The 26,327-nt window shown below is 43.8% G+C and overlaps 1 protein-coding gene across 6 annotated transcripts in view; it reads right to left on the bottom strand.

Moving 5' to 3' along the window:
- Positions 1-26,327, bottom strand: part of LOC144594591 (E3 ubiquitin-protein ligase rnf213-alpha-like) — a 141,337-nt gene that overhangs the window by 43,169 nt on the left and 71,841 nt on the right. For all 6 annotated transcript variants that reach the window (XM_078401331.1, XM_078401326.1, XM_078401328.1 and 3 more), the window contains 12 exons: positions 23,713-23,868; positions 17,824-21,357; positions 15,471-15,607; positions 14,528-14,626; positions 13,113-13,231; positions 11,590-11,709; positions 9,157-9,221; positions 7,799-7,952; positions 5,502-5,637; positions 3,318-3,509; positions 2,105-2,229; positions 832-1,007 (listed from right to left, as the gene is read on the bottom strand). In XM_078401331.1, coding sequence (XP_078257457.1) covers positions 832-1,007; positions 2,105-2,229; positions 3,318-3,509; positions 5,502-5,637; positions 7,799-7,952; positions 9,157-9,221; positions 11,590-11,709; positions 13,113-13,231; positions 14,528-14,626; positions 15,471-15,607; positions 17,824-21,357; positions 23,713-23,868 — 5,013 coding nt within the window. The remainder of the gene's footprint in view (positions 1-831; positions 1,008-2,104; positions 2,230-3,317; positions 3,510-5,501; positions 5,638-7,798; positions 7,953-9,156; positions 9,222-11,589; positions 11,710-13,112; positions 13,232-14,527; positions 14,627-15,470; positions 15,608-17,823; positions 21,358-23,712; positions 23,869-26,327) is intronic.

The following is a 26,327-nucleotide window of genomic DNA, read 5'->3' as shown; positions in this document are numbered from 1 at the left end:
CCTGACATTGCCTAAAACAAGTCTAGCAATCTTCATGTTTCTCACGTTTCATTTGTACCACTTTCACTGCCACTGGTTCCATCTGAAAACACTCCAATGTCAGTTCAATTTATCAATGGAACATTTCCATTTCTTGGTTGCAGTCTGGATATTGACACTGAGAGTCCTCAGGCTCATTACCCTCAGAAATCAAATCATTTTGCAAATGACACGATCACCTCATTCCAACATCTGAAATAAATGGTATTGCTGTTGCACAAATTACCTCTTCACTGATTGCAAACGATCTATGGTTTAACTACTTCAGCCATTAACAGGTGATATTACTATTACCAAACTATCTGCAGAATACAGAACAGTACAGCACAAGAACAGTACCTTCGGCCAACAATGTCAGTGCTGAACATGATGCCAAGACTATCACATATCTCTGAACATAACCCATAATTCCTTCATTTTCTGCCTCTCCAAAAGTCCTTTATATTCCACTAACGTATCTGCTTCAGTCACCACCCCAGGCAGTGCATTCCAGCCACTCACCACCCTGGGTAAAAAAACTTGCCTCACATATATCTCCTTTAGATGTTGTCCCTCTAACCTTAAAGCTGTGCCCTCTAAATTTTTTTTTGGAAAATTATTTTGGGGTTTAACTAGTTAAAAAATTGTAAGCACTTTTTGTGTTTCAGTGGCATGGGATATTAAGGACATTATAAAGTGGGCCCAATGAAAATATAATGTTCGAGTTACTTGCTCAGGTAAATGATTCATTCATAAAAGATTTTATAAAAGAAATGAGGAAGGAATTATTTTAAATATATATATCAGACTTACCTTAAGTTCATCATACGAGCAAAGGTCGATAGTCATCAGAATAAAATCAGTCAGATATCGCTGACCAAGGTTGAGTTTTCCTTCTTCACTTAGATTTGCTATATACTCCCCGAGCTTACTATTGTTAAAACTCTCGACAAATTTTAGCATTTTAGCTTCGTTTCTGTCAGTGGCACCTGAATAAGATGAATATTTCACCATATTTTACTTTGATTATCAGGGAATCAGTCATGCCAAAACTTTATCCATGGATGCAGATTGGTATACAAACATTATAATAATAATAATAATAATAATAATAATAAACATTTAAATAGTGGTTTTGATACAGCCAAACAGCCCGTTTGAATAGGAACATCTTTGTATCAATTCTGACACCTCTGACACCGAGACATATAGGAGCTATTTGGAACGATGACTGACATCTTTGTCAAAGAGGAGCATTTTAAAAACACAACAGGAGGAAGAATGCTGTCGGATCTGAGGGAATCTAGATCCTGTATGGTTTAAGACACAACCAACAATACCGAGCATTTAAAAATTGAGGTAATGCAAGAAAGAGTGCGAAAATGGCTCAAGAATTATAGGATTGCAGAGATGGAGATAATGAGATCAGAGATGCTTGAAGACATACTGGGCAGCACAGTGGAGCAGTGGTAGAGTTGCTGCCTTACAGCATCAGAGACCCAGGTTCGATCTGACTACTGGAGCTTATCTATACGGAGCTCGTACGTTCTCCCCGTGACCTGCGTGGGATTTCTACGGGAGCTCCGGTTTACTCCCACACTCTAAAGACGTACAGGTTTGCAGGCTAATTGGCTTGGTAAACTTGTAAATTGTCCCTAGTATGTGTAAGATGGTGTTAGTGTGCGGGGATCGCTGGTCGGTGCAGACTCGGTGGGCTGAAGGGCCTGTTTCTGCGCTGTATCTCTAAACTCAACTAAAACTAAACGATAATCGAGAAAACAAAATGCAACAGACCTATATGGACATAATTTTTACAAAAAGTTTAAAATGGCATGTAAAAGAATCTTCCTAGTAACACATAAAATCTCAGGAAGCAGCATTAACCAGAACTACATTCTCCCTTTCTCATTTCTCATTACATAGCCTTCCATCATTATATAGATGATTTCTCTCCTATCATTCAAGTATTCTACTTTTTGGTCAACAATCAAGTTTGATATGTTATAATTTCAAAAAGGCACAATAGTTTAATACCAAATATAAGAAGTGGAAATTAATCTACCGAGTTCAAAATGCACAATCGTACCTTCCATAAAGCAAAATTCAGTCCAGAGCTGGTCGATGTATTCCTTGATCAGCCAGCTAAACGGGGCAGCACAAGGAATATCGAGACTTCCTTTGTGTTCAACAGTTACCTCCTCTGCGTTTGGCCTGATGAAAATAAAAAAAGGTTTCAATATGTGTTAGTACTTTGTAATAATAGAATAAATAATGGAAGAAGGACATGGGAGGTATTTTCCTGGAGTTTTCCCATTATATCTTCGCGCTCTGTTCTTTTAAGTTCTCAAAGAACTGAGAGCAAAGCACACAGCAAGAGTGGTAATTTATTTTTATGTACAATGTTAACTTTCATCTTAACTATGCTCAACTATGAGTTTGCATTCAACCTGATGATAATGGTATGGTACTTTATATATTTATTTTATATATCAAAACTCAGAGCAACAGCACCCAGTGTGAGGGGTAACTTTCTTTCTAATGTTCACTGTTGACTCTCATCTTAAGCATGCTCAGCAAACAGTTTGCATTCAACCTGAAGATGATAGTGCTTGAAGTACCCAATTAAAAATTAAGCAATATATTGCGATCAGCAGAGAACAAATCTAGCTACGAGATTTAAAGCATTAAACTTGCTGAGTGTACAAATAGTGAGGATATTTATTTATAAGACATGTATTTTCAGATTATGCTTGCATCTGTTATACCTTAACTAGACCAAGTTGGGCCCAAACCTCTCCTCCATTGGTGCAGCACCCTCTCCTACCCCCCTCCCTCCCCTCCCCCTCAACCCCCCTTATCCACCCTCCTCCCCCTCCCTCCCTAGGAGACAGATTTAAACTTTAAAATGTGAATAACTTTAAAAATATCACACCGATTTCAATAAAACTACTTGCATTATCACTAAAGTGACAATGGTGAGTAAGGTGGGCCGAAAATTGCCGTGCTATCGTGTACCGTTTTGGCTGAAGTTCAGTCACAAACAAGATAACAAAGGAGAGTTTTAGTATATAGATAACACTTCATTTGCGGCTGTGAATTATGAACTGTACATTTTCCATAAGTTTCAAACATGTAGAGTATAAATTAATATAGGAAACTGAAAAAAAAATCTTATGGGACTATTTCACGGTTTCATGGCAAAATATCAATACGTTTTATGAATAGTATGATTTCAGTCACATTAGAAATATTCACTGTGATAGTAAAACGTGCTTATTGCCCAAGTAAGACAAACCTACCCTGAACTTCCAAACTGGTGAGAAATTTGTAGTATCTGTGTATCACTGAAGATGTTCAGCCAGAGGAGCTTGATGTCTTCATCCACGTTCGGTTCCACCAGAAGATTCAGATTACAGTCCCTGTCCAGGATGGAAATCATCCGCGCCAGATTTGGAGTAACGGAGTTCTGAATGCACTTCCATATTGTATGTCTACATCATCAGCATAAAGACAACAAATACACACACACATATATTAAGCATGAAAACAGTTGCTTGGTTTTCTTTGAAATAAAAAGAAAGCACAGTGGCGGAGCTGGTGTCTTACAGTGCCGAAAGCCCGAGTTTGACCCTGACCTCTGTGTGCTGCCTGTGTGGAGTTTACATGTTCTCCCTGTGGCCATGTGGATTTCCTCCCACAACCCAAGGATGTGCAGGCTTGGAGGCTAATTGGCCTCTGATAAATGCCCCTAGTGTATGTAGGGAGTGAATGAAAAAGTAGGATAACTTGGAACTAGTGTAAACGGGTGATCAATGGTCAACGAGGACTGGTGTGCCAAAGGGCCCATTTCCATGTTGTGCCTCTAAACTAAATTAAAACTAAACTACCACTGTATTTCAGAATGAGCTGCATGCAGATGGCTGGAGCCTACTTTGTGCAAGGCCTAGCCTTCTTTAGCCCAAACCCGAATTGACCAACTGGTAGGTTGCTCAGGAGAAGTCTGGGAGCTTCTCAGGTGGAGCCTGCACAGCCCCAGCCATGGAGTGATCACTTGCAAACTGCTGCCCCAACCTCTTGTGTCTGGGAAAATCAAATATCTCCCCACCCCTCTCTTGCCTCAATCAAGATATCTGGTAGAAGCTGCCATAATGTTACTTTACCAATGAACCAACTCCAGAGACAAGATGTCTCACTTGTGGAATTTGTACACCATTGGTTACACAAATTCAATAATTCAAATACAATTTTTTTTTTTTTTTAAATCATTCCAAAAAAATCACAAATTGGGAAACATTCAACATTTATCTGTTGAAAACCCATTATTGAGTTTCAAAAGGAACATTAGGAGCATCATTTGGGCGGCACAGTGGTAGAGTTGCTGCCTCACAGCACCAGAGACCCCGGTTCGATCCCGACTACCGATGCTGTCTGTATGGAGTTTGCATGTTCTCCCTGTGACTGTGTGGGTTTTTTCCGGGTGCTCTGGGATCCTCCCACACTCCCTCGCACACAAAGACGTGCAGTTTTGAAGGTTAATTGTCCTTGATAAAAATTGTAAATTGTCCCTAGTGTGCAGGGCAGTGCAAGTGTAAAGGGGTCGCTGGTCAGCCTGGACGCGGTGGGCCGGTTTCCATGCTGTATCTCTAAACTCTAAACGTACAAGTCTGTAGGTTAATTGACATTGGTAAGTCGGCTGGGACTTGGTGGGCCGAAGGGCCTGTTTCTGCGCTGTATCTCTAACGTCGAACGGGATCGCATCCATGACACACCCAGCTGCTACATTATGAACTCTGAAGGTGAAGGATCCATTGCAATGACGCCAATCACCCCTTAGTTACACAGGTTTGCAGTGGCAAGATTCTCTTGCCCAGAGTAGGGGAATCGAGAACCAGCAGACAAAGGTTTAAAGTGGGGGGAAGGGAAGATTCAATATGAATCTGAGGGGTAACATTTTCACACAAAATGTGGTGGGTGTACAGAACGAGCTGCCAGAGGAAGTAGTTGAGGCAGAGACTTTTGCAACATTTAAGAAACAACTAGACCAAGTGGACCCGTTGGCCCCAAACCTCTTCTGCATTGGTGCAGCACCCTGTCCTCCCCCCCTCCCCTCCCTTCTCCCCCACTCCCCCCTTCTTCCCTCCTCCTCTCCCCCTCCCCTCCTTTAAAATGTGAATAACAAAAAATATGACACCGATTTCAATAAAACTACTTGCATTATCACTAAAGTGACGATGATGAGTAATGTGGGCCTAAAATTGTTGCGCTATCGTGTACCGTTTTGGCTGAAGTTCAGTCACAAACAAGATAACAAACGAGAGTTTTAGTATATAGATTAGACAGGTACACGAATAGGACAGATTTAGAGGGATATGGGCCAAACACAGACAGGTGGGACTAGTGTAGATGGGACACGTTGGTCGATGTGGACAAGTTGGGCCGAAGGGCCTGTTTCCGCACTGTATCACTCTACGACACTCAGTTACCTGAAAGTACCACCTTCCTGTAAAGCATTGATCTTCTGGGCCTCATTACACATCCAATTCTTTGGATTAAGTGACACCTCTTCCCGTTCCTGCAGCTGCAGCATCAGTCTTTCTGTGGTTGTTCTTAAAAATCCCACTGCGAAAAAACATAGTGACTACTACCACAGTGCATTAATGTAAAGTGCTGCTGACGCCAATCAACAGAACAAGAGAATGTCAGAGTGAGGCCATATGTAAATTGGAGGAACAGCACCTCATATTTTGCTTGGGCAGCTTGCAGCCCAGCAGTATGAATCTTGATTTGTTTAACTTCCAGACGCTCTTGCTTTCCCTCTCTCTCCGTCCCTCCCTCACCCTAGTTTTCCAACTAGTTTCATCCCCTCTCTTTCTGTCCCACCCCCACCTTAGTCATCGTACTAGTTTCACTGGCGTCCTGTTGAGTTCTACTGTCTGTATAACTCATTATCACCGATCCCATCATTGGACCATTGTGGGTTCCACCTTTCCTTAATTATCGTTGCTTTTCGCATTTCTTCCATCATTTGTCCTAAGTATCGTCTATACCTCTCGTTTCCCTTTCCCCGACTCTCAATCTGAAGAAGGGTTTCTTTTCTCTAGAGATGATGCCTGACCTGCTGAGTTACACCAGCTTTTTGTGTCTGTCATCAATCAACAACCCTTCCGTTAAGCCATGCAGTGATGTTACAGTCTGATCAATCCCACTTTGTTTCACAGTAGAAAGAACAATTGAATAACCTTATCAATTAATCCATTGGGCAGAGAACAAGGTCGTGTTTGAAAATGATTCAGCTTGCTAACTTAGTTTAAGAAAATAACTGCAGATGCTGGTACAAATCGAAGGTATTTATTCACAAAATGCTGGAGTAACTCAGCAAGTCAGGCAGCATCTCGGGAGAGAAGGAATGGGTGACGATTCGGCTGGAGACCCTTCTTTAGACTGAACTGTCCAGTCTGAAGAAGGGTCTCGACCCGAAACATCACCCATTCCTTCTCTCCCGAGATGCTGCCTGATCTGCTGAGTTACTCCAGCATTTTGTGAATAAACAACTTGTTAACTTAAGTCAGAACTGTCTTTGGACTTTAAAGATACAACACAGAAACAGGCTGTTTGGCCCACCGAGTCCACGCCGACCAACGTAAACCCTGTATACTAGCACCATCTTACACACTGGGGAAGTATTTACAATTTTACAGAAACCAATTAACCTACAAGCCTGTACATTTTTGGAATGTAGGAGGAGAAAACCCATACGGTCACAGAGAGAACGTGCAAACTCCGTACAGGCAGCACCTGAAGTCAGGATCGAACCCGGGTCTCTGGCGCTCTAAGGCAACAGCTCTACCGCTGTGCCATTGTTCCGCCCTGTCAGGGCCCAGCATTGTGTTACAATTGCTTTCCATCTTTACTCAACTTCCAAATTGGCAATGCAACATAAAATTTTCCTTTACACATGCTTTGTTAAAAAGAGCTTCCAGATTTCAAGAGATTCTCGTTTGAATAGAGGCTAATTTAGTATAATCACCAACTTTCTAATTTATGGATAAAAGAAAGTCTTTCATCACTCTATGATCTCCAGACATGGTCACAGCCTTAAGCACTGAAGAATGTCACTTACAATTGTCTCCTTGAAAGATACTCCTCAACAAATGGGAGACATGGTGGCGCAGCAGTAGAGTTGCTGCCTTGCCGCGCTAGAGACCCCGGTTTGATCCTAACTACGGGTGCTGTCTTACGTCCGTATGGAGTCGGTATGTTCTCCCCGTGACTTGCGTGGGTTTTCTCCAGGATCTCCGATTTCCTCCCACACTCCGAAGACGTACAGGTTTGTAGGTTAATTGGCTTTGGTAAAATTGTAAATTGTCCCTAGTGCGAGTAGGATGGTGTTAGTGTATGGGGATCATTGGCTGGCGCGGAGTCGGTGGGCCGAAGGGCCTGTTTCTACACTGTAACTCTAAAAACTAAAAAAACATTGTTCACAGCCTTAAGTAACAAAGAATGTCACTTGATCAGCCATGATCACATTGAATGGTGGTGCTGGCGTGAAGGGCCGAATGGCCTACTCCTGCACCTTTTGTTTATTACAATGCTTGCCTTGAAAAGATGTTGCACAGCATTAATTTAGGAGAGCTTCAAACTAAAGCTGTGAGGTTATTACAATAGGATGTTACCAGAGAAACTTAGGTATCAAGTGGTCTCTACATTTCATTTACACAGTGGAAGACAGAACCCAATCATTCAAGTATTTATTCTTAGTTTCCAAGGGAGTAATGCTTACCCTCGCCTTCACTCTCTTCTCTCAGAAGATCCAGGAGTATCTGAACACGCTCTGTGTTTCGACTGCATTCCTCTTTCCCATCACGTAATGTGCTCACTGCACTCTGAATGCAGCTTTGCAACAGGAACGTTGTGTTGAGAATCTTTGACCTTCCCTGTTTAAAAGCAATTACAAAATTACATCTAAAAAAAAAAGTCCTTGTTTCTGCAGTTCCTTCCTACACACGTGTTCTCCAGAGATGCTGCCTGACCTGCTGAGATTCTCCAACACTTTGTGTCCTTTTGTATATTAACCAGCATGTGCAATTCCTTGCTTCTAGATTTTTACTTCCTTATTTTCAGGGCGGCACAGTGGTGCAGCAGTATAGTTGCCGCCTTACAGTGCTGGAGACCTGGGTTCAATCCAGACTATGGGTGATGTTTTGTGTGGAGTTTGCACGTTCTCCCTGTGACCTTGTGGGTTTTCTCCGGATGCACCGGTTTCGTCCCACAACTCAAAGACGTTCAGGTTTGTAGGTTAATTGGCTCTAGTAACATTGCAAATTCTCCCTAGTGTATAGGATAGTGCTAGAGTACGGGGTGATCACTGGTCGGTGTGGACTCGATGGGCCGAAGGATATAAAGTATGTGTTGATTAGTATTTTTGGGAAGTACAGAGGAGCTTTCTCTTTTGAAGAGTGGTCATATTTGCCCTAATGGGAAACACAGCTGTCAATTTGAACAATGGAAAATCTCACAAACTGCACCATCGTGACCATTAGGTGATCCGATACACTGATGTTCTTTGGAAGATGAATATTGTCTACGAGGGAACTTCATTATGCTCTTCTTTGAAAAGACTCAATTAACTTTTTGAATCTCCAGAAATTGAGTGTTTTCATAAAATACCCCAGTTGCTTATGGTATCATTTTCGCTCATGTCGTCTAGTTGTGAACATGTGTCATACGCAATGATTACAAATACTTCCTTCAAATAAACAACTGCTTAGTTTCACTGGTTGTACCCCCTCGTTATCACCTTCTCCACAGCCAACAATGGACCATTGTGGGCTCCACCTTTCCTTGATCATCTTGTCTAGCTTTGCTTTGTTCTTTTTACATCTTTCATTCATTTGTTCTTTTTACATTTTCACACTACTAGTTACCGTCTCCCTTGACTCTCAGTCAGAGGAAGAGTTCCAAACCGAAACATCACCTATTCCTTTTTATCAGGGATACTGCCTGATAAAATTACTAACATTTTATCAGGGATACTGCCTGATCAATTACTCCAGCATTTTGTGTCAGATATCCGATTGAATCAGATGAAAAAAACATTAGTAGTACAAACATAAAAAGATTTAAGAAAGTCATTTATACCATATGTATTTTCACTTGCTGTTCATCTTCGCTATCTTCTGGAAAAGTGTTCTGATTGGCACTTTCTAAAATTAAAAGGGTTTACATTACCATGTGTTGCTTGTTATTTGTAGAAGCACAGTAGGGTATAAATGCTGAACCTGGAGTTATCATCTCAGATTGATACATTGCATTTTTGAACATGCTATTTTTAATTGTTATTGGCTGGACGTGGGGGGATTGATGCCTGTAACGATTTTGCCTGAACTATCTGAAAATTTTAATTCTGGTTCTTGCCACCAGAGGTCACTTTTACACTTCCATCCATTCTGCCAGCACATGTTAAGTGTCACAAGTCAAGAGTGTTTAATTGTCATATGTGCTGACAATGGAACAATTAGATTCTTACTTGTAGCAGCATGACTGGCCTGCAAGCACATTATTCATAGATAACACAATAAACAAAAAAATAAATCAATAAATTAAAAACTCCCACATTCAAAGTCCCCAGTGCAACCAATACAGTTCAAAGTTTACTTTGTGTTTTGTCGTGTTCAAGAGCCTGATGGTTCATAAGTTCATAAATTCTAGGAGCAGAATTAGGTCATTCGGCCCATCAAGACTGCTCCGCCATTCCATCATGGCTGATCTATCTTTCCTTCTCAACCCCATTCTCCTGCCTTCTCCCCATAACCCCCAACACCCTTACTAAACAGTATAAGAAAATAACTGCAGATGCTGGTACAAATCGATTTATTCACAAAATGCTGGAGTAACTCAGCAGGTCAGGCAGCATCTCAGCATCTCGTTTCATCTCGAAACGTCACCCATTCCTTCTCTCCCGAGATGCTGCCTGACCTGCTGAGTTACTCCAGCATTTTGTGAATAAATCCTTACTAAACAAGTATCTATTAATCTCCACCTTAGAAATGCCATTACTAATCAAGATGGTTGTTGGGAACAATCCGTTCTTGAACACGGAGATGATGGTTTTCAGGTACCTTCTTTCCGACTGCAGGGGGTGGTGAGAGTGTGGCCGGGTTGGTGTGGGTCCCAGATGGTGCTGGCTGCCATTTTGAGGCAGCACCCCCTGTAGATTCCTTTGTTGATGGGGAGGTCAGTACCCATGATGGCCTGGGCAGTGTCCACCATGTTCGTGTTAGAGTGAACCTTAACACTGCAGCACTCAATTACAGTATTACAAGCTCACAACGTGCCATGTTTTAAGCAGATGGGTTAATTTCTCTCAAGGCAAAGAAATAAGAACGTTTTCAAGTTTATTTGCAGAAATTAGCTTCATCCTTCGCCTCAGCTCCCTTTAAAAACAAGAAGGGTCCCGACCCAAAACGTCACCTATCCATGTTCTCCAGGGATGCTGCATGACCCGCTGAGGTACTCCAGCACATTGTGTGTTTTCTTGGAAAACCAGCTTCAGCAGTTCCTTGCTTTTACAATCTGATGGGAAACTAGCCCACCCCCTCCCCAGGTACCATCCCCAGCAACCGCAGAAGATGCAACACCTGTCCCTATACCTCCTCCCTCGACTCTGCCCAGGGACCCCAACAGTCCTTTCAGGTTAGGCAGAGGTTACTTACACCTCCTCCAACCTCATCTACTGTATCCGTTGTTCAAGATGTGGACACTTATACATCGGCGAGACCAAACGCAGACTGGGCGATCGTTTCGCGGAACACCTTCGCTCAGCCGCCTGAACCAACCTGATCTCCCGGTTGCTGGACACTTTAATTTTCCTTCCCATTCCTACACAGACTTTTCTGACCTCGGTCTCCTCCATTGTCAGAGTGAGGCTAAACGCAAATTGGAGGAACAGCATCTCATATTTCACTCAGGCAGCTTACAGCCCAGTGGTATGAATATTGATTTCTCTCACTTCAGGTAGCCCCTCTCTCTCTGTCCCTCCCCCACCCAAGTCGCACTAGCTTCTCATTTTCACCCTACAAACAGCTTACAATGGCCTGTTTCCTTTATCATCGTTACTTTTTTGCATACCTTTCATTCATTGTTCTTTATCGCTCCACATCACCATCATTTTCTCTTGTTTCCCTTATCCCTAACCAGTCTGAAGAAGGGTCTCGACCCGAAATATCACCCTTTCCTTCTCTCCAGAGATGCTGCCTGTCCCGCTGAGTTACTCCAGCATTTTGGGTATATCTCCCCTTCCTTTACATTTGTTTGACATGGTACCATGCACTGGAGAGTGAGTGGAAGTGCAGGTAGATGTCCGGTCCTCTCTATCTAAATTAATTCTCATACACGAATATATCTTATAAATCTATTTAGCACTGAATGCATTACAGAATATAGGAACACTTACTATTGTGTTTTAAATTGCCAGCTCTTTGTCTCACACTCCTTAGTCGGTTTTCAATGCCGTAAAGAGTGGTGTGGTATTTTATTCACAGCAATATAACAAGTGATGGAAAGATAAATTACCTTGTATACCCAAAGAATTGGCAAACAATTCACTGATAGTAACATCGTAGAATGCAGATATATCCGAGCCCATCTCTTCCGATTCAGTCACGTCATCAATGTGGACAGACAACCACTGACCTGCACGGCAATCAGGACGGAGTCTTTAGTACGTTTCCATAACAGTTAATGTCTGCTCGCTGCCCTGGTGTGTGTTTCCCGCTGTTTCTGGTTTTGTCAAAGAGCAGGGGTTTGCTTCAAAGTCACCCAGGAAAGGCTGCTTACCATGTGTTTCTCTACACAACTGGATAGGATAGCGTTGGAGGGAAATGGGCCAGGTGGGACTAGTGCAGATGGAGCATGTAGGTTGGCGTGGGCAACTTGGGCCTGTTTCCACACTGTATTAGTCTCTGACTCTAACTTGCCATTATTCCTGTTCGTTCCTGCACTCATGCGGCATTGACACAACTACTCTCTGTTTTGGCTACTGTGCAAAGATTCAGTGCCATTTTTACCATTGAAAGATTGCAAGAGCCAATATTTATGACGCAGGTCATTAGATTTCAATGTCTGGAAGAGGATTCAATAATAGATTTAAAAAGTAACCTTTAGAGATACTGCAAGGAAACAGGGCCTTTAGCTCACCGAATCCGTGCCGACCATTGGTCACACCGTACACTAGCACTATTCGACACACTAGGGACAATTTACAATTTTTTACCGAAGCCAATTAACCTACAAAAACTAGTATGTCTTTGGAGTGTGGGAGGAAACCGGAGCACCTGGAGAATACCCACGCAGTCACAGGGAGAACGTACAAACTCTGTACAGACAGCACCTGAGATCAGGATCGAACTGGGGTCTCTGGCGCTGTAAAGCAGTAATTCAACCACTGTGCCACTGAATGTAAATTGGTTAAATACTAAAAGTACTAGAAAAAGGCAAAATACTTGTAAGAAGTTGAAGATGCATATTTTTGCCCTCTCCAAGAGTTAAAACACACACACACACATGCACACAAGCTGAGCTGAGTGGCATCATTATGAGTTGTTTGATTTTAGGTTCTATGCAGAAAATACAACATAAGAGCTCTTGCCAGTTCACACCACACATCAGTAAATAAAATGTAAAAAAAACTTAAGATGCGGGAAATCTAAAATAAAATACTTGAATCATTATCATCTCTGTTTCTCTGTCATAAGTTCTAGGAGCAGTATTAGGCCATTCGGTCCATCAAGTCTACTCCACCATTCAATCATGGCTGAGCTATCTTTGTCTGAACCCCATTCTCCTACCTTGTCCCCATAACCCCTGACACCCGTACAAATCACGAAAAGGGTCTCATCCCGAAACGTCACCCATTCCTTCTATCTAGAGATGCTGCCTTTCATGCTGAGTTACTCCAGCATTTTGTGTCTATCTTCATCAAAAATCTATCAATCTTTCCGCAGCTGCTGTCTGACCTTCTGAGTGTTTCCAGCCATTTTTGGCTTTTATTACATCATGCATCAGTTTGGGTCACAGGCAAGCCGAGTGCAACATACCTCCTTGAAATCCAATGTAACTTGAACCACCAGCAAGTCTGGAGAGCTTTGTGATAAAATATACGTAGCAATTGGAAATGGTGGAGTTCATCAAATTCATTTCATTCATGGTGCAGTATCTGTAAAGAAGAATGCAGATTTAAACTCCAAACTTCAGAAACAAAATCAACTCCAAATCATTCCAGATGTGAAGTACAAGGTTGCACCTCTCATGCCGAGTGTTTTCTTCACATGACCTGCCCATTGACGTTTTGGTTGCTATTTCTCATCCCATGTACACTGGGAGAGCAGATGTCATGAGCCAGTGATTTTCTATTGATTAAACAGCATTGTTTGGAGAGAAAAAAGTTATGAGGATTATAAATTCCAGGAGCAGAATTAAGCCATTAGCCAATCAAGTCTACCATTCAATCATGGCTGATCTCTATCTTTCCCTCTCAAACCCATTCTTCTGCCTTCTCCCCATAACCCGACACCCGCACTAATCAAGAATCTGTCAATCCCCGCCTTAAAAATACCCACTGACTTGGCCTCCACAGGCAATGAATTCCACAGATTCATCAGCAAAGATTCATCATGGGGAAAACCCACATGGTCACAGGTAGAACGTACATACTCCGTACAGACAGCACCCATAGTCGGGATCCAACCCGGGTATCTGGCACTGTAAGGCTGCAACTCTACCGCTGTGCCACCGTGCAGCCAGTGTACGGGGATCATTGGTCAGCGCAAACTCGGTGGGGGTGAAGAGCCTGTTTCCGTGCTGTATCTCAAAACTAAAGTTCACATTCCAACCACTGCCTTAGAATTCTCGAATTCCTGACCAGATTTACTTGCAACTGGCTCACATTGAATGCTCCTGATTCTGGTGTTGATCATAGAGAAAGCCTTCTGCTCCACATTTACCTTCTCAAGACCTCTGGAAACTTGAGGTGCTCCGTTAGGTCACCCCTCAGTCTCCTCTCAAGAGAGGAGGCCAGCCTGTTCAATCAATCCAGACAGATGCAAGCTCTTTGCTAGCAGCTTTCCCTGGATTCATTTGAACCGGGTGTCCTGGTGATCACCGTGAACAGCTTGGTAAACCTGCTTGATGGCAGTGGTAGATTTGCTGCCTTACAGCGCCAGAGACCCTGGTTTGATCCTGACTACGGGTGCTGTCTGTACAGAGTTTGTACATTTGTACGTTCTCCCCGTGACCTGCGTGGGTTTTCCCCGAGTGCTCTGGTTTCCTCCCACACTCCAAAGACGTGCAGGTTAATTGGCTTGGTGCAATTGTAAGTTGTCCCTAGTGCGCATAGGATAGTGTAAGTGTGCGGGGCTCGCTGGCCGGCGTGGGCTCGGTGGGCCGACGGGCTTGTTTCCGCGCACTGTGTCTCCGAACTAAACAATTTAAAAAAAGAAACTACTGCACTTACTTGGCAGATGCAATCAGCTCAGAGCTCTGAGAGGACTCCTCAGTATCCATCTGTATCAGCAGCACACGAGCTTGTGTGTTCAAGCTTTGGAATGCCTCTCTGTGAATGTTAAGAAACACACTGTTTTAAAAACATAAATGAAAACATTGCTTCTGCTTTGATGCTGAATAAACTGATGTAGATATGGAAAAAATATATATTCTTCATATGCTGAAATATACAGAAGGTCAATTTCTATCCCTCTCTTGCTGAGTACACAGGCCTACTGATTTGACTGTATCTTTACTGCCATTATGATCAATGATTTGCAACAACACAGGAACAGGCCCTTCAGCTGGGTGTCTGTGCTGAACATGATACCCAAATTAATCTCCTCTTCCCGCGCGTGATCTATATCCCTCCATCGTCCCTATGCAAACAATAGACAATAGGTGCAGGAGGAGGCCATTCGGCCCTTCGAGCCAGCACCGCCATTCAATGTGACCATGGCTGATCATTCTCAATCAGTACCCCGTTCCTGCCTTCTCCCCATACCCCCTGACTCCGCTATCCTTAAGAGCTCTATCTAGCTCTCTCTTGAATGCATTCAGAGAATTGACCTCCACTGCCTTCTGAGGCAGAGAATTCCAAACGTCTCTTCAATGCCACTATTGTATCTGCCTCCATCACCACTGCATTCTAGCCACCCACCACTCATGTGTGCAACAAACCTGCCCCGCAGATCTCCTTTGAACTTTGTCTCTTTTCACCTTAAAGCTATGCCCTCTCATCATTGCCACTGCCACCCTAGGAGAAAGGTGCGATCATCTAACATGTCCAGGCCTCTCATAATTTTATATGCTTCGATCAGGTCTCCCCTCAGCCTCCAAAGCTCCAGAGAAACCAATCCAAGCTTGATCAGCCTCGGCTTATAGCTGAAACCCTTTAATGCAGAAGTACAGACCTTATTTTTTTGCAGAAGGAATATTCGGTGTCGAACTGGTGGAGGAACAGAAGGACAAATTCTGCCACGTCATTGCCAAGCTCTTTGTCCAGTAGGTCGAGGTCTGATTTGGTCAGCAGCCTTGAAAACGTTGTCACCTGAAACATCAGTGAACACGCTGGTTGAGATACAGGCAGCAAAATCTCAACCTGATAAATTACCAGGCTCAATCTTAGACCGAGTTTCAGTGCAATCGGTTCAATGATTCAATGTGGCCGATTCTTTTCTGAGAAGAGAATTGGACCAAACTAGGAAAGATGCGAGAATGGTGTCAGGAAATGAACTGATAAACAGAGATGTGTTCATAGTGGCCGAACTCAAGCAAAGTATAAAATCATTAGAGGAGTAGATCGGGTAGATGCACAGAGTCTCCTGCCCAGAGTAGGTGAATCGAGGACCAGAGGGCATAGTTTTAAGGTGAAGGGGAAAAGATTTAATCAGAATCTGAGGGGTAACCTTTTCACACAAAGGGTGGTGGGTGTATGAACCAAACTGCCAGAGGAGCTAGTTGAGGCGGGGACCATCCCAACATTTGAGAAATAAACAGGTGCATGGATAGGACAGGTTTGGAGGGATATGGACCAAATGCAGGCAAGTGGGACTAGTGTAGCTGGAACTTGTTGGCCGGAGTGGGCAAGTTAGGCCGAAGGGCCTGTTTCCACATTCTATTACTCTGTGACTATGACAAATGAACAGGACATCAGGCTGAAACAGGAAACCTGCCCTGACTGACGCAAGGATATGTTGTACAGAGTTGGGGTCCTTCACACACATTTCTATTAGGTCTCCCCCCCCCGCAACCTCTGGCATTCCAGAGAAAACATTCCAAGTCTGTCCAACCGCTCCCTGTAACTACTGCTCCCTAAACAAAGGTTTCATCCCAGTAAACCCTCGCTCTCCATCCCTCCCCACCCTAGTTTTCTGACTAGTTTAACTGTTCTCCTGATTAATTTTACTGGTTGTATGCCTCGTTGTCAGCTTCCCCGCAGCCAACAATGAACATTTCCTTGATCAGCGTCTGCTTTGATCTGTCCTTTTCACACCTTCCATGCTCTTTGTACCCTTCCATACCACTCTAGTGTCCCTCTCCATTGAAAGGGTCTTGTCCCGAAACGTCACCCATTCCTTCTCTCCAGCGATGCTGCCTGTCCCGCGGAGTTACTCAGGCATTTTGTGTCTATCCTGGTAAACCCCCTCTGCATCCTTTGCGAAGCCTCCGCGTCCTTCCTGTAATGGGGCGACCTGAACTACGCGCAATTTAGAGTTGAAAATAAGACCAGAAAAATAGAGCTGCCTAGTTCAATGTAAAGTAACAGAGTACAGTATTGTATAAAATCAGGTTTTCTTTACTTTTTGCACAGTTTTCAGTGAAAGCATTAGCAGCTTCGTGTAAATGATTTATTATTTTAAAGCACATTAAACCTATTTAAAACTGATAGAAATGTGTTGCCAATTGACTGGAAACCAAACCCATGTAGCTTTAGTTTTCCCTGCACACACATCTTACGTTTTCTGCTGAAAATTTTATTCAGATTATCAACTCGATAAAAGTACAATCTGCATGAAGATATAAATCTGATCCAAAGGCTGGTTTATTGTGGGTATTTAACGTGGCAGTAGATCCATTTTTGAATGATCCGGGTGGTGAGGTCCATTGACCAGAAGAGATGAGATGAGATCTGGGGTAATTAAGCCTTGATCATATTGAGAGGTGGAATAGGCTCAAGGGGCCGAGTGGCCGACTACTGCTCCGACTAACTTATGTACCTAATATTCTTATTTGGAAGCGTTCCGTCCACCCTTTAGGCAGAATCATATTTCTACTTGAAAACATAACCAAAATCTAAAATTTACAAAATCATCACCAGAAATTAGCTAAGATTCCAGAATTTGAAGATAGACACAAAATGCCGGAGTAACTCAGCCGGGACTGGCAGCATCTGTGGGGAGAAAGGATGGGTGACGCTTCGGGTCGAAACTCATCTTTAGACTGATCATCAGGGGAGAATGAGACACAGAGACATGGAAGGGTAAGGTGTGAAAACACAGATCAAAGGGGACGTTGATCAAGGAAATGTAGAATGGTACATTGTTAGCGGAGGGGAAGGTGACAACAAGACATACAATCAGTAATATTAAATCAGGAGGACAGTGGAACTAGTCGAAGAATTAGGATGGGGGAGGGAGGGAGAGAGAGGGAAAGTACTTGAAGTTAGAGAAATCAATATTAATCTGATTTCAATTTGTCATAGCCAGTAAGCAAGTAAACTCAAATCCACTCTGAACGACGTAAAATATGTCTCGACATTACTACCTCAACAAAACTGTGCTTTGGTGCCTCGGCGTCACTCAGATGCTGGTGGATGTAATCGCTCAGTGATCTGTGGTGTTGCTGAACGAAATATTCCTTCCACTGCTCCTTGATTTCATGGTCGCCGAGCTTTGAACGCTTTAAGCGAACGATGGCGTCTGGGGTCGCACAGTTGAGGAGAAGGCATTTTGCCGATTTCAGAATGCCCTGCGGATCCTCGAAGGTGCTGTCGTTTGACAGGTGCGCAGTGTCGAGAACTTGCAGGAGGACACTCGCGCATGCGTCGGCGTGGAACCCGATGACCACCTCCGAAGGGCTTAGCGTGAAGTTCTCACTCGTTCCGTCCCGATCCGGGTTCATTGACACAAACTTCTCGACCCACACATCCAACTGCTGGGCAATGCCCCTCTGTTGAAGGGTAAGTACAGTGCTCATGTCTAAACTGTGCTTTTCAAGTCTGTTGATCAAAGGAATGGGGAACTGCTTGTAGACGACATCTTTATCTTCAATAACGATCAGTCGGAACTTTTTATCCACCCTGCACTTGACACGGTGTGTTCCTAAACCCAGGTCAACGTATTGGTATTCTCCGAGGTTCACATAGTACTGGTTTAAAGCATCATATAAACTTTCATACAAGTTCTTCAAATTCAGAAGTATGATAGTTTTTCCAATCTCCATGCAGATCTTCACACGGTTTACATTTCGACAAACCTGGGTGTATTCTTGATCTTTTGGGAAGCTGGACCCAAATATAATCTCGGGCTTGTCCTCCAAGTCTTGAAAGACATGTTGCAGTACAATCTGAAGGGCAATGTAATTCTTGGTGAGGAGCAGTAGGTAGCGACATTCTCCATCAGTGGAATCCGCTGTGATGTTCTTCTTCACCATCTCCAGCGTGCTTGTCTGAGGGACAGACTCTAAACCAGGGAGAAAGTACCCAAGTGGATTAAACCCATCTTTGCCACTGAAATTTCGTAAGATCGCGTCCGCCAGTTGTGTCTCCGTTGGTTCACACTTTGTTTCCTTAGCTGTGAGGTACACCATCTTTATGAGGCTGTAGTAGTCACGAAGTCCAAAAAACTGCCCACCTTGAGCTTTGCATATCGCTAAATAGGCTTTGGCAAAGCCAGGGAAGAGTTGTTGCACCCGATGCAGCAAGACAATGTCAGATGAACATATTCCCTTGGCCGTCTCAATGAGCTCGTCCTGACACGGATCCAATCGGGACACAAAAATCCCGCGGTTCATCTTGGCAGGATCCAAAGCCCAGTTTGAGATTCCGATGAAGCCGACTTTTTTGTGAGGGAGCGGATCCTCGTCATCGACGCAACCATCTTCCAACAGTGGGTGAAGAGTCTTCAGTGGCATCTGTGGAGAGTCTTCGGCCAGGCCAATTTCATCCAGGACCACGACGGAGGCATATTCATTCAGATTTCGGCCCTGTTGGAAGCGTGCGCACTGCTTGAAAGTGTTGATGATCCCCTCTGGTGTAGAGTGAGGGCTGCATTGAAATGACACCATGTGGACTTGTTTCAGCTGTTTGAACAGTGGACAGTGAGCAGACTGTCCCTGCATCGCGTCCAACACCACGGTCTTTGCCAGGGACTTTGAACTTCCCGGCTTCCCAACAAGAAAGAGTGGAATCCTCAGCTCAATGCAAACGACCATTAAGAAAACGTTCTCCTTTAAGGCCTCATTTTTCGCAATTCTCTCTCTTGTTTTTATACTTTCCATGAACTGGTCTTGACAACGGACAATTTCGCTCTGAATGGCACTGGAAGTGTTGTAAGGTTCTGGTAAATATTCTGCGATGCGTTTTAAATATGTTTCCTTGTCAACTAAAGTGGGATAGTAACAGACACTCACTGCCATTATCAGGGCCTGCAGGAGGTTGACTGTTGGATTTGGATAGGGAAACAGAAGTTCCCTGTGCTCATAAAACCACCCCAAGACCTTCATGCATCGCTCCACGTCTCGCAAACTGACAAAACTGCACTCGTCTTCTTTTTCCCGCATGTAACGTTGCGATATGTCAAGGACTCCTATTATCGCCTTCGTGTGGAGGTACGGAAGTTCGTGGATTCTAATATATCTTCTGACGATCTGAATAGTGTAAGCCAACTCCGCTTCGTTGCTCAGCTGCCCAAAGTCCCAAACCAATGGAATCATGCTTGGCGGAAGAGGCTGCACTCTGTACACCAACTGTCTCAAGGGCACTTTTCCCAGTCTGTCTTCGGTCTCCTCTGCTTTGACTCGATACCCCAGCCCAGCCTTTTCCAGGCGCTCGATCATGAGCGCAGAATGCTTTCTGTAAGGGTTGCAGGCCGCTATTATTTTTAAACCAGAATTGCGTTTCAGTGGTTTACCTCGAACAGTTTTATCACAGAGAACCTCTTTGATGGCGTGAATAGCTTCCGTGGTATTGGCTTCATCGAAGAATAACACCGTCTCCAATTTATATCTCTGCTTGTTCTCAATGGCAAGGTCCTCTGCTTCAGCAATTTTGACATAGATCGACTCTGCTGTTGTGCCCCCGTGCACCTTGACTAGCTTCATGTTTTCAGTTTCACGGTCGCCTTTCTGAAGGTCACAAAGAAATTTAACCAGTCTCGTTTTCCCACAGCCTGTCTCTCCCATGACAATGACAGGAATCTCACACCTAAAGCGCATGTGGATGGCAAGCATCTTCATCACATTGTCCGCGGTCAGTTCATAGGTTTTGTCTGGATCAACTGGGCTCGAATCGCCAAGCACCAGGCACAGTTTGCGAATTTTCTCTTCTCTGGTAAGTTCATCGAAATCCTCGTTAAACCTTATTCTCTGCAAATTGAGCCCTCCTTCGAGCTCTGAAGACATGACATTTGTTCTCAGAATCTGGCCAGTACGATGATCCACAGCATCGTAACCATTTGTCCTTTTCTTCAGGTGAAAGCCGAGGAAAGTCATGGAGAAACCGTCTGCGTTGAAGAATATGTAGGGATGAGGGTGGCTTTCCCATCTTTTCCGCATTGTATACGGGAGCAGATCTTCATCTCGCTGAGATGGTGAAATCGCGATGCTTTCATCTGATATGTTCATCGAGGGGGTGGCAAAATCCCGCGCCATTAGAATCATGAACTCGACAATGAATTTCTTAAAGCCTACCAGGGTGTCTCCAACGAAGTTGGGATTGCAAAACATAGAGGTCTCACAGTTTTTCAACTGAAGGTTGAGGAACCAAGAGAAGTTTCTCAGCTCTGCCCAGGAAGGATCTCGCAGTCCACAGTATTGGAGAAACAAGGTTAGACAATCAGCGGGATGCTTTTCAACACTATTCCTGGTGTAGGTGAAGTTATCAATGTTTCGATTCGCATTGAACCGCAGCAGATATTGAAAGGGTCTCTGGATGGCTTCACTGGCAAACTCCTGTTCATCCATTAAGGGGTCCAAAATATTAAGTAATTCCCTCCTGCACTTTTTCAGTTTGAGTTCACGGACTTCTTTTGGTGATCGGCAATGAATGGTTGGTAGAACGCTTAGGAGTCCCATGTTTACCTTCACGAAAACAACATGGGGAAAAAAAAAAAGTGATTAAAGTTTTTCCTCCTCAAGGTTGCTGATGTTATACATCATAAAAAGAGAAGCGTTAGCATTTATTTATGCAGCAAAATCAACAGAGCATAAGAATGGAGAAAAGGGTCATACTTCAATTTCATTTTATGGACAGGTACCTACCTTCCTAGGAACTTCAGAAAGAGAAAAAATGGCTGACTGGTAACGCTAACCTTGTATAGACCCCTGGGACAAATGTAAGCCAGTTTAGTTTAGTTTGGAGACACATCATGGAAACGAGCCCTTCGGTCCACCGAGTCCATGCCATTGATCACCTATTCACGCTAGTTCCTTCTTATCCCACTCCCGCATCCCTTCCCTCCACACTAGGGGGAATTTTACAGAGGCCAATTAACCTACAAACCTGTACATCTTTGGGATGTGGAAGGAGACCGGAGCACCTTTTCCCTTTGGAGAAAATACAAACTCCACACAGATCGAAGGTATTTATTCACAAAATGCTGGAGTAACTCAGGTCAGGCAGCATCTTGGAGAGAAGGAATGGGCCTTACAACTCCACACAGATGTTATCCGAGATCAGGATTGAACCCGGTATCTGGCACTGTGAGGCATCGGGTCTACCAGCTGCAGCACTGTGCCACCTGCCAGCCTCTTGCGGATTAGCAAGTTAGAAGAGTGCCGAATTTTTCATGTTCACCAGTTCTAGGGGCAGAATTAAGCCATTCGACCCATTAAGTCTACTCCGACATTCAATCATGGCTGATCTATCTTTCCTTCTCAACCCCCTTCTCCTGCCTTCTGCCCATGACACCCGTACTAATCAAGAATCTATCAATCTCTTTCCATAAAAATATAATTGACTTGGCCTCCACAGCCACATGTGGCAATGAATTCTACAGATTCATCACCCTCTGATGAATGAAATCCCTCCTCATCTCCTCCCTAAAGGTACGTCCTTTTATTCTGAGGCCACGGACTATGGTCCTTAAAACTGGCAAGCCCCTGGAACAGAATGCTTTGACAACTGGTTAAGTCATGCCTTTGGTGTTCAGACTGTGAATGCCCCCTCACCCTTAGTGCTGACCCTCAGACCACTGATTCATCATGATGGTCTTGATCCCCCCGGTCCACACTGTACTAGGAAATCTCTATCGCAGCAGCGAACTGTCCCATGGCTCAGTCTGGAGAGGGTGCTTGTTACTGCGGGTGGTGGATAGGATACGATAGAATAATTATCCCAGGAGAGAAATTGGTCTGCCAACAGTCATAAAACACAACAAGATCCATGAAATTAAAGTGACAAGTGGAAAGTCCAGCATTTGGGATATGCAAAGATTGGGATAGGGGAGGTGAAGGGGAGTCAGTCTCAGTCTACCCCACGACAGAAGGGGGAGGAGTTGTACAGTTTGATAGCCACAGGGAAAAAGGATCTCCTGTGGCGTTCTGTGCTGCAACACAGTGGTTCCCGCTTGAGTGGAATGGCAGCATTGCACTGAGATGCAGGCTCAGGATTCTACCGTGGCCTCACTGCGAGTGTAGCCATTGCTGGGGGACTATCAGTGGCCGCTCCATGTGTGGACAGACCAGCCCGATCCTCCGACCTCTCTCGTCACCTCCCACCGGATGGAATCTGCCTGTTCCCCTCTCCCTGTTTCACTGCACGAACTCAAGGGCCAGCAATCGCCGCGGAGTTTGTTGCCGGGGGAATTCTCCAGGCTAGGGAGACCTGCAGTGTCGAATAGTGAAAGGCCTGGATAGAGTGGATGTGGAGAGGATGTTTCCACTAGTGGGAGAGTCTAGGAGCAGAGGTCATTGTCTCAGAATTAAAGGATGTTCCTTTAGGAAGTAGATGCTATTTATGAAGGTGGTGCTATCTGCGCGGAGTTTGCATGTTCTCCCTTTGAAGGGCCCCAAGTCAGCACCTATACATGTTCTCCAGAGATGCAACCTGACCTGCTGAGTCACTCCAGCACCTTCTGTCTTTTTCTTTTGTAAACTAGCATCTGCAGTTCCTTCCTTTATTAGAGAACCGTTTTTATTTGCATACCTTATTTCTAGTCTGAAGATAGAAGGGTCTCGACCCAAAACCTCACCTATTCCCTTTCCCCCAGAGATGCTGCCTGACCCATTGAGTTACTCCAGCATTTTGTGTCCATCTTCATTTCTGTTACAGGTATCCTGCATGAAAAGTGTGCACTAGGATGGTAATAACTTGAACACGTCAAATTTCCTCTCTGAATTTCATGTCAAATATCCAATGCTCCTGAATCTTATCATACGCAAGGTCTGAATGTTAACTGCGAAACATTGCTTTGAAAGTACAATAGTCAGAACAACCTGCTGAGTTTGTGATTTATTGAGGAACTCGTTGGCATTCAGATGTTCCACAAGGTACAGATGAGTTGAGCTGCGCTTCCATACCATTCCCTGAACGTTCTTCAGGACTCCCAATACCAGAATTTTGAAAAGGAATTCTTCCAGCCCTATCTTCACCTGAAACAGAAGAATCAGAAAGATTTACAAAAGCACAAACCGATACCTTGTGCTTAATTCCACATAAGACCGACTTTCTTTCAAAGATAGGGTTGGCTCTCTTCCAAGATTTAATAGGGAAATAGTTACACATGAACATCAAGTACATGAAGCCTATTGCACTCCGCCATAATTGAGTGCGATACAACTCATAGAGCATAATGAATAAGAAATAGGGGCAGGACAGGAGTAGGCCATTAGTCCCTTCACATCTAAATCAAGATCATGGCTGATCATGGCCTTTTTTTGTCTGCATCACCCCAATTATCTTTGATTTCTTTAATGTCCAGTAAACTATCAATCTGTTTTGAGTGAAGAACGACCAAGCTTCATAAGCCCTGCATCTACAGTATATACCTATATATATATATATATATATATATATAATTGCAGTGGACATTGGTGGGTAATTGAAAATCTCTACATTTTGGAGACATTGAATATGTGGTTCTACATCAATGCATAGGTGCTCCTCAACATACGATGGGGTTACGTTCCAAGAAACCCATCGTAAACCGAAAATATCGTAAGTCGAAATGCATTTAATACACCCGATCGCGTGGCCGGAAGCGAGCTGCGAAATATCGTAAGTCGAAGCATCGTAAGTCAGGGAGCACCTGTATTCAATTGCAGTGGACATTGGTGGGTAATTGAAGATCTCTACATTTTGGAGATATTGAATATGTTGGAGAAGTTGAGGCAGGTACTATCACAATGTTTAAGAAACATTTAGACAGGTACATGGATCGGATAGGTTTGGAGGAATATGGGGCAAATGCAGGCAGGTGAGACCAGTGTAGATGGGGCATGTTGGTCAGTGTGGGCAAGTTAGGCCAAAGGGCTTGTTTCTATGCTGTAAAAGGCCTGTCCCACTTAGGCGAGTTTAAGTCAAGTCAAGTCAAGTCAATTTTATTTGTATAGCACATTTAAAAACAACCCACGTTGACCAAAGTGCTGCACATCTGATTAGGAAAAACAAAAAGGAAAAAAAAGAGTTTAAGGCGACTGCTGGCGACTAGGCTGTCGCCAACAGTTCGCCGGGGTGTCGCGGGCATGATCGTGAGGAGTCTTCCAAGAATCGTAGTGGATCTCAGCGTGTCGTTGAGAAATCAACCGGAGTGAAATTTCTTGGCGACACTGGCTTGTCGCCAGGTATTGTTGCTTATTGCGGGCGCTGTCGCATGCTGTCCCCAGGTTTGCTAGGTTGTCTTAGATGCATTTAGAAGCACATAATACATTAAGTAAAGTCATTTGAAGATACCATAAAATACTTGTGTTTAACCAATTTATTTACCGTCAGGACATTTGACAGGTAGATTGGAGGCAACAGTTTGACGGTCAGGTGAGCGTGGGAATTTTCACGATGTTTATATGGCTATCAGCGATTACATTTAAAGTAGGCTCCCAACCCAGATATGCAACCCACAAAGCAGATATGCATTCCCATACATTTTCAAAGAATGCCCACACTCCTCACAAGAATCCATTTAACCACTTTTAAAATTAAATTTCTTAATACTTCTATTAGTAAACTGGAAGTCAATTCAGTTTATGCCTTGGTACCATGAAGCTTGGTTTTCAAGTAACCCGGGCAAGATGTTATATTTCAAAACTCTCAAGTAATTACCGACTTGTCAGTGATTTCAGCGAAAATTAGGACGCCGGAGAAGCATTGACAGCGTGGGAATGTCGTGATGTTTCCGAAGACGCTGTAATCTCGACCTGAATCGGCATTGTCGTGGTCATTGTCGTAGGGTAAAAGAAAATTTTGGCGATCTGCTATGACTTTGACAGTCGCCGGCAGTCGCCTAAAAACAATCGTCTGTGGGACAGGCCCTTAAGACACTATGCCTCTAAACCCCTGATTTTCTTCAGATACACGACATTGCTTTTTATTGCTATGACTTGGCAGAGACCAAGCTAAGAGATACAGACAAATACAATAACATAAAATGATTGGAATCTCTAAACCTGCTTCTTTCCTCTATGGAACTGATGCACTATAATGCTGAGAACTAAATTCCACACTCTAAATCTTCACCGTTGCTCTATCTATTGTACTTGAGTTTGAACTGATTGTATCTATGCATGGTATATCTAATTTGTTAGGATAGCATGCAATTCAAAGCTTTTCACTGTACCTCGGCACATGTGACAATAATAAAGCTAAAACTTAGGGCGGCAAAGTGGCGTGGCAGTAGAGTTGCTGCCTTACAGCACCAGAGACCCGGGTTCGATCCTGACTACGGGCGCTTGTTGTACGGACTTTGCACATTCACCCTGTGACCTGCGTGGGTTTTCTGAGATCTTCGGTTTCCTCCCACACTCCAGAGACGTACAGGTTTGAAGGATAATTGGCTTGGTATAAATGTAAAATTGTCCCTAGTGTGTGTGTAGGATAGTGTTAATGTGCGGGGACC

This window comes from Rhinoraja longicauda, chromosome 6, assembly GCF_053455715.1.
Source record: "Rhinoraja longicauda isolate Sanriku21f chromosome 6, sRhiLon1.1, whole genome shotgun sequence".
In the NCBI taxonomy this organism is placed as follows: domain Eukaryota; kingdom Metazoa; phylum Chordata; class Chondrichthyes; order Rajiformes; family Arhynchobatidae; genus Rhinoraja; species Rhinoraja longicauda.
Note: the sequence above shows the minus strand (reverse complement) of the source record. Positions and strands in the feature narration are given on the sequence as shown.